Source organism: Muscardinus avellanarius, assembly GCF_963383645.1.
Source record: "Muscardinus avellanarius genome assembly, chromosome: 5".
Lineage (NCBI taxonomy): Eukaryota > Metazoa > Chordata > Mammalia > Rodentia > Gliridae > Muscardinus > Muscardinus avellanarius.
In genome coordinates this window covers 12,539,256-12,551,752 of record NC_137790.1, presented here as the reverse complement: position 1 = coordinate 12,551,752, position 12,497 = coordinate 12,539,256, and the positions used below count along the sequence as shown (strand labels likewise).

Below are 12,497 nucleotides of genomic sequence, written 5' to 3'. Positions count from 1 at the left end.
GTCTCAAGCTTATATTAACAACAGAATAATCATTTTAAATTTCATCCATCTGCCGTGAAAGAACTCAACCCTTACTAATATATTGCTCTTGTAGTATAATAGGGAGTATTATCTTTAAAAAAGATTATAACAATTTTTACAAAACAATTTTTAGAAAATCAATCACGACATTCTCAAGGAAATTCTAGAAGTTGTTTACAATTCTTTTAATGAAAAATATAGGACTCCAGCTGGGGTAAAGCACTTGCAGGGTCTGGGTTGAATCCCCCGCATTGCAAAACAAACAAGAAAATTTTAAAAAAAGAAAATATAAAAAACTCATCTACAAAAAATTTTGTTCATTACAATAAAAATGTCAAGCAAGCCGACATTATGGGTTTATATATGACATCAACCACAAAAATATTTCTTTTGAAAAGGGGATACTTTTAGAAGCAAAAGAGCCCAAGAAAACAAAATCCTGTAACCAAAACCTATACCACTCTGCACCCCTCCATCAAAAACCTGCTTACAAAAAGTTTACAGGAATATGGTTTGATTAAGAGCAAATAAAAGCATATCCTGCTAGATGCCAGACAAGGACAGAGTTGTCTTTTTTTTTTAATTGTTGAATCTGAGAATTTCAAATCAAAACACAGACCATGACCATAACAGATGACTTACAGAGAACGGCCACAGCCCCAGACTCGAACATGAGACATTCTTCCTTATGCCTGGTTTCCACTATGACACTGAAAGGTGGGGGATCCAATTTGTGATAGACCCGAAATCCTTTGCTGAACGCCATTCTCCTTTCTTCAGAGGCAGCTCTGTGAAAACCAAGCAGAGCAAAGCAAATGAAGCTGAGGCTTCCTTCTGCTGCAAAGACGGCAAGCCATCCAGAAGTCCCTCCCTGCCAGGTTTCGCTGGGGGGAGGAATGGAAAAAAAGGAGCTCAAAGGGTGAATGGTTCATTCCAAAATCTAAGTCGTCACTACATTTTACCCAAAAGCAAAAGGAAAAGCTCCCGATTCTCACCGCAAGGCAAGACAGGCTTTTAGCACTGTTAAGTCCCAAAAGGGGTTGGTTAAGACGAGTTTCCCGTTTCATTTAGGTTTACCGAAAGGGAAAATTCTGAGCCTATTTTCGCTTGGGGTTGTTTATCGGCTTCCTGCTTCAAGATTTGTCACTGCGTTGGAAAGGAAACGGGAAACTTCAAGCCGATCCTTGGGGGGCAGAGGAGAGAAGGTGGAAGGGAGGTTAACCAGGGCGGCTCAAAGCTCCTTAGGGGCCAGAAGAGGGCGAGGATTACCCTCCGGGGCGGCGGCGCCGGGCAGGGCGGCACGCAGGCCCCCGCGGCCGCGGGCGGAGCCGGAGGGTGCGCTGCCCCCGGAGAGCCGCGCGTCCCGGGCACCGACCGCCCGGGACTCCCGGGGTCGCGCAGTCTACCACCGAGAAAGCGGCTCCTTCCCCGCGGGACCGGGGCAGCCCCACGCCTCCATTACGCGCCCGAGGAGATGCCGGGGCGCTCGGACGGACGCGGTTCCCTTCCCGCCCGCGGGCTGACAGCCGCTGTCACCACAGCCCCAGCCCGCCGCGGCGCCCCGCTGCCCGCGGCCGCCCTCACCGCTCGGCGGAGGCTGCGGCGGCGGAGGCCGCCCTGGAAGCGCCCGCCCGCCGCCCCGCAGCCGGTGGGTCTGGCCGCGGCCGCTCCCCGCCCCCGCCGGCCGGCTCACCTCTTCCTCCGGCTCCTCCTCCTCCTCCTCCCGCAGCCGCCACAGCCGCCGGCTGCGTCACTTCCGCTCCAGCAGGCCCATCTCTTCCGCATTGCGCCGCGGCCGGGGGCGGAAGGACCGCCCCTTGCGGGGGAAAGGGCGGGGTGTGGGCGGAACCACGCCCACCGCGCCCCAGGCCCCGCCCCCGCCGCCTCCACCTGCCGCGACCTTCGCTCGCTCAGGCCACGCGTCCCCCAGGCTGCAGCCGGCGGTCCTGCGGCCCGGGATGCTCGGAGGGAGGATCCGGCCTCCGCGGCTCCCCCGCGAGGCTCGTCAGCGCTGCCCAGCCCTCCCCGTGGGCGCCTGGGAGGGACTCCTGGGAAGAGTTCTGGGGGCTGGGTGTTGATTCGTGCCCAAGCTGGGTGTCGGGACCACCCCCTGCCGCCTCCCCCAGCCAGACCGGCGAGGGGTGGGTGGGAACTGCCAGCTGGCCGGGCCAACCAGGTGGCGCCTGAAGAGCTGTCCATGGTGTCTCCAGCAAGCACCGCAGAGTTCTTTTCCTAAGCCCCTAGGTAGGTAGCAGGAAGTAAGGCCTGCCTGGGAACTATTCTGTTCGCTGCCTTCTCTTCCTATGTGTTCTGGAGCTCTCAGAAATACAGAACAGAGGGCACAGCTGTATGTACTATGGAGAGTGCAGTGTTGCCAACCAGGAGCTCAAGGCAGCAAAATATGGCTGTGTTAAGCACCAAGCGATTTGGGCTGTCCCTGAATTGGCAGCCATGTCATTCAACAACTAAGGGCACCAACCTTTTTCATCTCATCTTCATATTTTAACAAATAATGCCGGGGTAAGGCCTGTGTTTCATTATAATACTTAAAAGAGGACAATGAAGTCGAAGCCAGTCGAGCAAAAAGGAATTGGAAAATCTGAAGAACCCGGCCCTCTGAGAAACTTTCCACTTGCCTCGGCTTTTCCATTACTTCTTCCCCTTCTTAAATTTGCCAGCAAAAGCAGAACTAAGTTTGGTATGTTGCAAACAATCATTTCCTGCCCCAGGCCCTATTATGTGATTTGACATCTTCATCCATTTTAGAGAAGCTGGAGCCACCCTGGTTTCAGGACTCTAAAGCAGCTAAAATTCATTAGAAAAGCAACCACTTCCAAGAAAAAAAATGCAGGCACTGATATTTTGTTCTGAGAACTAGAGATTCCTCTCAGCACTATCTCCTTAGAAAAACTTACTATTTAGTACTTAACAGTGTCCTCAAAATTAAACTAATACTAAAACAACCTATTGGTTTTCGGGTACTCATTTTCCTTCCCCAAAGAGTCCATTCAATTGGGGAAGAACTTGACAGAGAAAATTAAATGAGAGTGGATGAGAAAAACTTATTTGCTTTTTTAAAGTGCTATGCTTCTATAGCCCAAATGCACCAAAAAAGGAAAAAAAAAAAAAAAAGTAATAGCTTCAGGGCAGAGATGTTATTTAACCGCACTGCTTAGGAGGCACCTTTTTTTTTTTTTTTCCAACGAAATCAGTGTTTCAAGTGTAGCTGGGACCTGAAACCAAACTTACCCAAATGCATGATTTTTCCCACTATACCTGTCTCTGTGGTTAAAAACCCCTCTCTCAAGGTGGGACTTGAGGTGGGATTCATGGGCAGTAGGCTCTTTCTGAAATGTCCTGCCTAGTTATGGTTCCTTTTGATTTTGGATTAAGGATGTTGAAGTAGAAACACCCAAGTTGGAATTTCTTCTTCTTTCTTCATATTAAACTGAAGGGTAGCACAACTCTTTTTCCTAGAAGGCCACAGCTTTGCTAAATGCTTTCAAAACAGATCATTTTAGTCATGAAATAAGCACATGCATGCCCAGGGTTTGAAAAACATAAGTGGTTTTTTACTAACTTATTAAACTTGGTATTTCTTCTGATTCTTAGGCCTTTCCTATTTATACTGTCACAGCATTTGAAAATGGATACCCAAATTTTCACCAAACTTGTCTTTAGGGTGGGCTAATTTAAAATTGGTTAAGTGGCACACACAAACTTCCTAGTGTAGGGAGACCCCGTGGCCCTTAAAGAGACGAGCCAACACTTCCTTAAAACAGCAATGACAGGCCCATGATTGGCTAAAAAAACTAACCATCTCCCCAAAACATTCCAACCCCTCAAACTTATGAATGGCAGTAATTTAGGTAGAAAAAGTCTTGGCACATATGATTGAGCTAAGATTTTGAGATTGTTTGAGATTATCCAGGGTAGCCCTAAATGTACTGTTGCTTTATAAAAGGGAAGCAGAGCCGGGCGTGGTGGCGCACGCTTGTCATCCCCGCGCTTGGGAGGCGGAGACAGGAGGATCGCGCAGGTTCGTAGCCAGCCGCGCTGGCGTAAGAGACCCTGTTTAAAAAAAATATAAAATAGGTCTGGGAGTGTGGCCCGGAGGAAGAAGGGCTTCCAGGAACCCCGGTACCACCAAAAAGAAAGGGAAGCAGAGATAAACTAAGCTTTCACTCAGAAAGGGCATTATGAAAACAAAGTGGAGTGATCTGACCACCAGCAGCCACCGGAGGCTGGAAGAGGCAGGAAAGGATTTGACCCTAGGGTCGCTGGAGGGAACATGGTCCTGCAGACACTTGATTTCCAACTTCTGGCCCCCAGTAGTACTCTGAGAATAAATTTCTATTGTTTAAAATCACCTACCCAGTTTATGGTAATTTGTTATAGCAATTAAGTATTTTCTTGGCCGGGCGTGGTGGCGCACGCTTGTAATCCCCGCGCTTGGGAGGCGGAGACAGGAGGATCGCGCAGGTTCGAAGCCAGCCGTGCTGGCTTAAGAGACCTGTTTCCAAATAAAAAAGTATAAAAATAGGTCTGGGAGTGTAGTCCGGAGGTAGAAGGGTTTCCAGGAACCCCAGTACCACTAAAAAAAAAAAAAGAAAAAAAGAAAAAGAATTTTCTTTTTAAGAAATAATGTCTTGCTCATTTTAGGAATGAAAATATTCTAGTTAATAAGACCATTTGTTTTATGCAAAGTTCTATACTAAATTTACCTTGTATCAAAGTCCTAGTGTAGTATTCAAACTGATGACTGAAACCCAAGTAGTCTGATAGATTCTTAGGATAAAGGTCTCAAGAGTCTACTGTAAAGAGTTCTTAAAAATAGGTATGGGAAGGGTAATCAGTCTAATGGGTTTTGAAGAACATAGTTTAAGGTCTAAGTATACATATGTCTTTATTTTTTTATTCCACTGAAATCGAGAATGAGTGTTCTGATCTTAATTCTATTTAAATAAGGTATAGAAAAAAATTCACCCAAAATGAATATGCAGGGAAAAGCAATGTTCCTATAATAAAGATAAAACTGACAGAGCAAGTATGTACATGGTACTGTATTAACTATTAATTGACTTGATCCAGGATACATACACAGGGACCTGGGACCTATTTATATCCTCCCTACATCAGAATTATTTAAAATAGTCTAAAAGTAGTCACCAGCAAAAGACAACGAAGAATGTATTTAAAAATTAATTTAATGCTTGGCTAAAGCGTAATTACATATATAATTATCAAACAATAGTCCTTAATTTCCAAAAAGTTCCTCTTTTGAAAACCACAGAATTTCTTCAGAAAGCATAAACTTTAAAACAAGTTCTCTGAATATTTACAATGTGGTACAAACATTATAGAAGACCATGGATAGTAAACTGCCTGGGAATGGCTAATCAGCAAGGCGCATTCTTTATTGCATATATAACTCACATATGTGGGATTGTAAATATAATGATAAGACTATTAAAATTCAAATGCATGTATCTCTAAGTTGTGCAGGGAATAAAATCATGAATGAGAGAGGACAGTTAGCCTAAACCATGCAGTAGGTCGTGGGCTTAATATTTTCAAAATTAAACCTGTATGTTCCATTTGAAACTATATTGCATATATTAATTAGAGTTCCCATTCAACCTACACTCGCCTGTAATGCTGATTCCAGGAAGAAGTTCAACATTCACTCAATGACTACGCCCGTGACTCAACTCTCAATTCTAAGGCCGCACAGCGGCAGCGACAGCCACGCTGACCAGGAGGAGGAGCACTTAGTCACTTCCAGCCCTTCGTTACAACAGTGGAATCGCTTCCCTAAGACAATTTGTTACTGGGTAATTTTCTGCTGTTGAAAGGCTTTCTCTGTAGAAAAACACCACATATTTCCAGTGTGAAAGTCCATGGTGGTATAAATATATAATAGATATATGCATAATTACACCATTTACACTGCACACACCGTTTAGAGAGGACAGTTAACTGAGAGGGTTAAATCTGAGTGACCATACAAAATACTTCTGTAAACAAAGATGACAGGCAGTACGGAAAACATTCATCAACTCCTAGAAATAATCTGAATTTCATTCTGAAGAAATTGCATTTAAGGACAAAGTACTGAATATAATGTTTTTTGGTATGAAAATGAGAATCAGTATTTTACAGTTTAAGAAACTTTACATATATACAAAATTTATACATTGGGAATGGTATTAAAACAAAAAAAGCTTTCAGTCTCATAGATCTATTTTCCTTCAATTAATGACTTAAATTCTTTCACATTGTGGTCACTTGCAACAGACGTAGCATGATCCAAAGCTCGAACACTTGCAAGAAGTTTTACTATCTGCTTTATGTTTTCCCTAAAAGAGAAAAACAGTAGCAGTATTTCATTAGCACATTTAAGGGAAAGTTTGTTCTTGACTTTATGACCATTTTATAGATTTGACAATATTTCCAAGTACTTTTTATTGGTGATACTAGGGATGGAACTCAGGGGGTATTCTACCTCTGTGCTACACCTCCTATTTTATTTTATTTTGAAACGGTCTGATTAAGTGGTGGAGGGCCTCACTAAATTGCAGAGACTAGCCTTGAATCTGAGGTCCTCCTGTTCACCTCCCAAGTACAGGGATTACAATTTTGTGCTACCACGCCCAGCCACAGACATATTGTTATATAATGAAATAAAGATAGTACACCTGGAACACAAAATCATTTGTTTGCCTTCATTACCAATTCATCAAGATCCTAAGTTTCATGCCTCTAAAATTTACTAAATAAAGCATAATGTGGCTTTCCTTGTCATATAAGTCACTCTTGTTATTAAGTAACCCTCATATTTTATCAACATGAGAATTACCTAGGTCATTAAAACACAGATGAGCCAGCCCCACACCAGAGGTCTGATTCATTAAATGGAGTGTGAGAATCTGCCTTCCTAACAAGCTCCCAGGTGGTACAGACACTAGGGCAGGGCTACAGCAGACACTAAAGAATCACTGTTTCAACAGTGACTATGAACTGCTCATGAGAAACAGCGCACAGTCTGATATTACTATCTCATCTCCTCCATGAAATTATACTATTAAGTAAGTAATAAAGACCCCTTTTTTGTGTGTGGCACTAAGAGTTGACCCCAAGGGTATCTAACTTCTGAAATATACCCAGCACTATTTTTTATTCTTTATTTGGAAACAGGGTCTCACTGAGTTGCAAAGGGCCGCAGTAAGTAGCTGATGCTGGCCATGAACCACGATCTACCTGTCTCAACCTCCCAAATGCTATTATTACAAGTGTGCACCACCACACCAAGCTAATTTATTAAATTTTGCAACCGACATGGAACCTACTTTATGTGCACTGTATAGACAAAGAACTTAAATAGCTGCTGAAATTCTTTTCTGTAGAAAAGCAAATACTATTTGTTGATAATAAATTCCCCAAACACCATTAAGTAATGTAAATAAAAATGTATAAGGTAGCCGGGCGTGGTGGTGCACGCTTGTTATCCCAGCGCTTGGGAGGCTGAGACAAGAGGATCGAACAGGTTCGAAGCCAGTCTCAGCTCTCTCAGGTGGTGCACGCTTGTTATCCCAGCGCTTGGGAGGCTGAGACAAGAGGATCGAACAGGTTCGAAGCCAGTCTCAGCTCTCTCAGCAACTTAGTGACACCCTGTTTCCAAATAAATTATAAAATAGGGCTGGAGAATAACCTGGAGGTAGAAAGCCCCTCGGTTCCACTCCCCATGGTACATTCCTGTAATTCAGTTACTTAGGAGGGTGAGAAAGAGGCTCTCCAACCAAAGACAGCCTCAGCAATGTAGTGAAACTCTCAGCAACCTAGCAAGACTGTTTTAAAACAAAACTAAAAAGGGCTGGGGATGTAGCTTGGAGGTACAGTATCCTGGGTTTAATGCCTAACACCACAAAAAAATAACAAAAGGTGGGTGTGGTGCCATACACTTGTTTTGTTTTTTTTTTTTGTTTTTTTTTTTTTATGGTACTGGGGGTTCCTGGAAGCCCTTCTACCTCCGGGCTACACTCCCAGACCTATTTTTTACATTTTCATTTTAGAAACAGGGTCTCCTAAGCCAGCTCACACAGCTGGCTTCGAACCTGCGCAATCCTCCTGTCTCTGCCTCCCAAGCGCGGGGATTACAAGCGTGCTGCGCCACCACGCCCGGCTACACTTGTAATCCCAGTACCTGGGAAGCTGAGACAGAAGGATCCTAGTTCGCGGCCAGCCTCAGCTACCTAGTGAGGCCCTCCACAACTTAGTAAGACCTTATTTCAAATTAAAGAATAAAACAGAGAGCTGGGCTTGGTGGCGTATGCTTGTAATCCCAACATTCAGGAGGCTGAGACCGGAGGATCGTAGTTCACGGACAGCCTCAGCTACCTAGTGAGGACCTCTGCAACTCAGTGAGACGCAGTTTCAAAAAAATAAAGAATAAAAAATAGGGCAGGGGATGTAGCTCGAAGGTCAAACTTCCCTGGGTTCCACCCCCAGACCCACGGGGGAAAAAAACACACAGGGTGGGGGGTGTTGCTCAGAGGTAGAATGCACCTGGGGTTCCATCCCCAGCACCACAAAATAAAAAAATAAAAAATAAGAGACTTCAAGGAAGATGGTGACAGAGAAAAGCGGCGTTTTCGAGTCCCACTAACAATCAATCTCTATTACCACAAAATCAGCACCTTTCATAGGCAGAAAACACCATCAGCAGAGAAATAAAAACTGTAAATACAAGGGACAGAGAAAAAGAGGGCTGGAAAAACAACCAGACACCAGAAAGGAAACCAGACTGTGGTGCCACAGCCAGAGCCGCGACACTGAGCCATGCCAGCGCTATCTTCCCTCGCAGCACCAGGCTCCAGAGAGGTGGGAGGGGACTCAGAACAGAGCTCAAAACCAGAGAGGTGATACGCCGGCCACATGGCCGAGGATGCAGCAGCAGTGCTAAATTGCAGGTGGCAGCAGCGAATACACCGGACGGCTCCAAATCAGCACACTCAACAAGCCATCAGGCTCCAAAAAGGAAGGGTGAACAGAGAGCCGAGGTGAGCGGCTGCGAAACAGCCGGGCGGTATTCAGCAGTTTTTTTTGGCGAAAGAAGCATCTAAAGCTCCCAGGTGACGGGCTCAGCACACCCTGCAGGGACTCAAGAGAGGATATCAAAACCAAAGAAGAAATACACCAGCCTCACGGCCGAAGGTATAACAACGGTGTCATACTGCCAGCAGCAGCAGCAGCAGCAGCGAGTTCACCAAGTCCAATATAGTTCCATCAGTGCACTCAACAACCATGAGTCAAAGTTTGACCCCTAGAGGAGAAATCCCAGTACTGCACTCCCAGGGACTTGTGCAGATAGTCTCCCTGGGTCGGAGATTTTTGGAGTCCAACCCAGTGGGGAAGTGGCGACAGCAGAGATATCACACCATAGTTGCAGCTCCCTGTGGGAGAACGCCCAGCCTGGCACCCCCATGGTCTAAAGCAGCCTCGATTGACTCCCTGGGTCTGAGACTTTGCAATACAACCCAGTAAAGGAGTAGTGGTGACTGAGATACCACAGACTCGAGATCCGGAGCAACGTAAGTGAAGTCGTAGTGACCCAGGGAAAAACCCAGAGAAGGCACAAACTTCCGAAATCATGGGAAAGAGGAATAACAATGGAACAATGAATGCCCACAACCCCACAACATCAGAACCTGATAAAACAGAAATTCAGAGATCTCTAGAAGATCAAATCAGGAAAATAACTTTAGAAATAAAACAGGATTTCGAAAAGAATTCAGAGAGAGTCTAAAAGAGATAAAGGATGCAATCATTGAAGTAAAGGCCTCAATTCAAAGTATAAACAACAGATTAGACCACATGGAGAATAGAATCTTGCTCCTAGAAGATGATCACTCCAAAAATGAACGCATAGTTTCTAATTTAGAAAAAAATATCCGACAGCAGGAATTTGACATTGAAGAAATATGGGCCCATTTAAGAGAGCTAACCTAAGAATAATTGGAATAGAGGAGGGAAAAGAAGGTGAAACCAAAGGGATCAATAATCTCTTCAAGGAAGTAATAGCAGAAAATTTTCCAAACATAGAGAAAGAGGTCAATACACATGTCCAGGAAACTTATAGAACTCCCTTTAGACAGGATCGGAGAAGAGGATCCCCACACCACATAATTGTCAAAATGACTCATGTGGAAGACAAGGAGAGAATCTTAAAGGCAACAAAAACAAAAGGCCACGTGACATTCAGAGGCAAACCAATTAGAATCACTCCAGACTTCCCAAACCAAGTCATGAAAGCCAGAAGGGCATGGAGTAACATATTCCAAACTCTAAAAGAAAACAACTTCCAGCCAAAATTTTCCTACCCAGCAAAACTATCTATCAAATTAGATGGGGAAATAAGAAGCTTCCATGACAAACAGAAACTGAAGGAATTTATGTCTTCAAAACCAGCGCTAAAGAAAATACTCAAGGAGATTAACTTCAAAGAAGAAATAGGTAATACACACCAGAACCAAAGAAACAAGATTTCCCTTCCAGCAAAAAACTAAGCAAAGAAGAATAAATAATATCTCAAACAGAAATAATATCTTAACATGTTAGGAATTAAAAATTATCTCTCTATAATCACACTGAATGTAAACGGCCTCCACTCCCTAATAAAAAGACATAAAGTGGCAAAATGGATTAAAAACCAGAATCCATCCATCTGCTGCTTACAAGAAACACACCTTACAAGTAAAGATAGGTACAAACTCAAGATAAAGGGCTGGAGCAAGGTAATCCATGCTAATGGAACTCAAAGACAAGCAGGAGTAGAAACTATGATATCAGACAAGTTAGACTTCAAACCCAAACTTATTAGAAGAGACAAAGAAGGTCATATTTTACTGGTAAAAGGAATAATCCAGCAAGAGGAAATAACAATAATCAACATCTATGCCCCAAACATAGGTGCAGCTACTTTCATAAATCAAACTCTTTATGACATGAAGTCACACGTAAATCCCAATACAATAACACTGGGAGACTTCAACACACCTTTCACAACACTAGACCGATCTTCCAGAGAAAGGATCAGTAAAGATGCCTCAGAACTTAAGAACACCATTAACCAAATGGACCTGTTGGACACAGATGGAATATTTCACCCAACTACAGCGGAGTTTACATTTTTCTCAGCTGCTCACGGAACCTTCTCCAAAATAGATCACATCCTGGGACACAAAATGAGCACTAGCAAATTTTTAAAATGTTACATAACTTCCCTGTGTCATTTCAGACCATAATGGAATGAAACTAGAAATCAACCATAAGAAGACCCAAAGAAACAACATAAACATGTGGAGACTGAACACCACACTTCTGAATGAAGAATGGGTCATAGAAGATGTAAGAGGTGAAATCAAGAAATTTCTAGAAACAAATGAAAATAAAGATACAACATATGAAAACCTCTGGGACACTTTGAAGGCAGTATTAAGAGGAAAATTTATAGCTCTGTGTGCTCACATAAGAAAAACAGAAAGCCTTCAAATAAATAACCTAATGACACACCTCAAAGCCCTTGAAAAGCAAGAACAATTGAACCCCAAAGTCAGTAGAAGACAGGAAATTATTAAAATTAGAGCAGAAATTACCAAAATAGAGAATAAAAAAATACAGAAAATCAACAAAACCAAAAGCTGGTTCTTAAAAAAATTAACAAGATAGATAAACCACTAGCCAACCTAACTAAAATAAAGAGAGAATCAACCCAAATTATGAAGATAAGAGATGAAAAAGGAGAAATTACTACTGACAGTGTAGAAATCCAGAGGATTATCAGAAACTACTTTGAAAAACTATACTCCAACAAAATGGAAAATCTGGAGGAAATTGACAACTTCCTAGATAAATACAACCTTCCTAAACGGAGTCAAGAAGATATAGAACACTTAAACCAACCAATAACAATCAAAGAGATTGAAACAGCAATAAAGAGCTTACCAACAAAGAAAAGCCCTGGACCAGATGGTTTCCCAAGTGAATTCTATAAAACCTTTATAGAAGAGCTAACCCCAATGCTCCTCAAAATATTTCACGAAATACAAAAAAATGGGACTCTCCCAAATACATTCTATGAAGCCAACATCACGCTAATACCCAAACCGAATAAAGACAGTTCAAGGAAGGAAAACTACAGGCTTATATCTCTGATGAACTTGGATGCAAAACTATTAAACAAAATACTAGCAACACGCATTCAAAACCACATCAAGAAAATCATTCACCATGACCAGGTAGGGTTCATCCCAGGGATGCAAGGCTGGTTCAATATACGAAAATCAATCCATGTAATTCATCATATAAACAGAATCAAAGACAAAAACCACATGATCATCTCAATAGATGCTGAAAAACCATTTGATAAAATTCAACATCCATTTATGATAAAAACACTGCAGAGAATTGGAATAGAA

At 43.0% G+C, this 12,497-nt stretch overlaps 2 protein-coding genes across 6 annotated transcripts in view; both read right to left on the bottom strand.

The window, feature by feature from the left end:
* SYNJ1 (synaptojanin 1) overlaps window positions 1–1,852 on the bottom strand; it is a gene marked incomplete at both ends in the record, with an annotated part of 87,119 nt that extends 85,267 nt beyond the window's left edge. For 4 of the 5 annotated variants that reach the window (XM_080696917.1, XM_080696918.1, XM_080696919.1 and 1 more), the window contains 2 exons: window positions 664–809; window positions 1,715–1,806. In XM_080696917.1, the coding sequence (XP_080553043.1) occupies window positions 664–809; window positions 1,715–1,806 (238 nt within the window). Of the gene's footprint in view, window positions 1–663; window positions 810–1,714 lie in introns of all 5 variants that reach the window. The other variant, XM_080696920.1, reaches the window with a different exon arrangement.
* Window positions 1,853–6,262: 4,410 nt separating this feature from the next.
* The window catches only part of PAXBP1 (PAX3 and PAX7 binding protein 1), a gene marked incomplete at its 3' end in the record, with an annotated part of 42,516 nt that continues 36,281 nt past the window's right edge, over window positions 6,263–12,497 (bottom strand). The window contains exon 18 of the mRNA XM_080695567.1: window positions 6,263–6,380. Within this exon, the coding sequence (XP_080551693.1) occupies window positions 6,263–6,380 (118 nt within the window). The remainder of the gene's footprint in view (window positions 6,381–12,497) is intronic.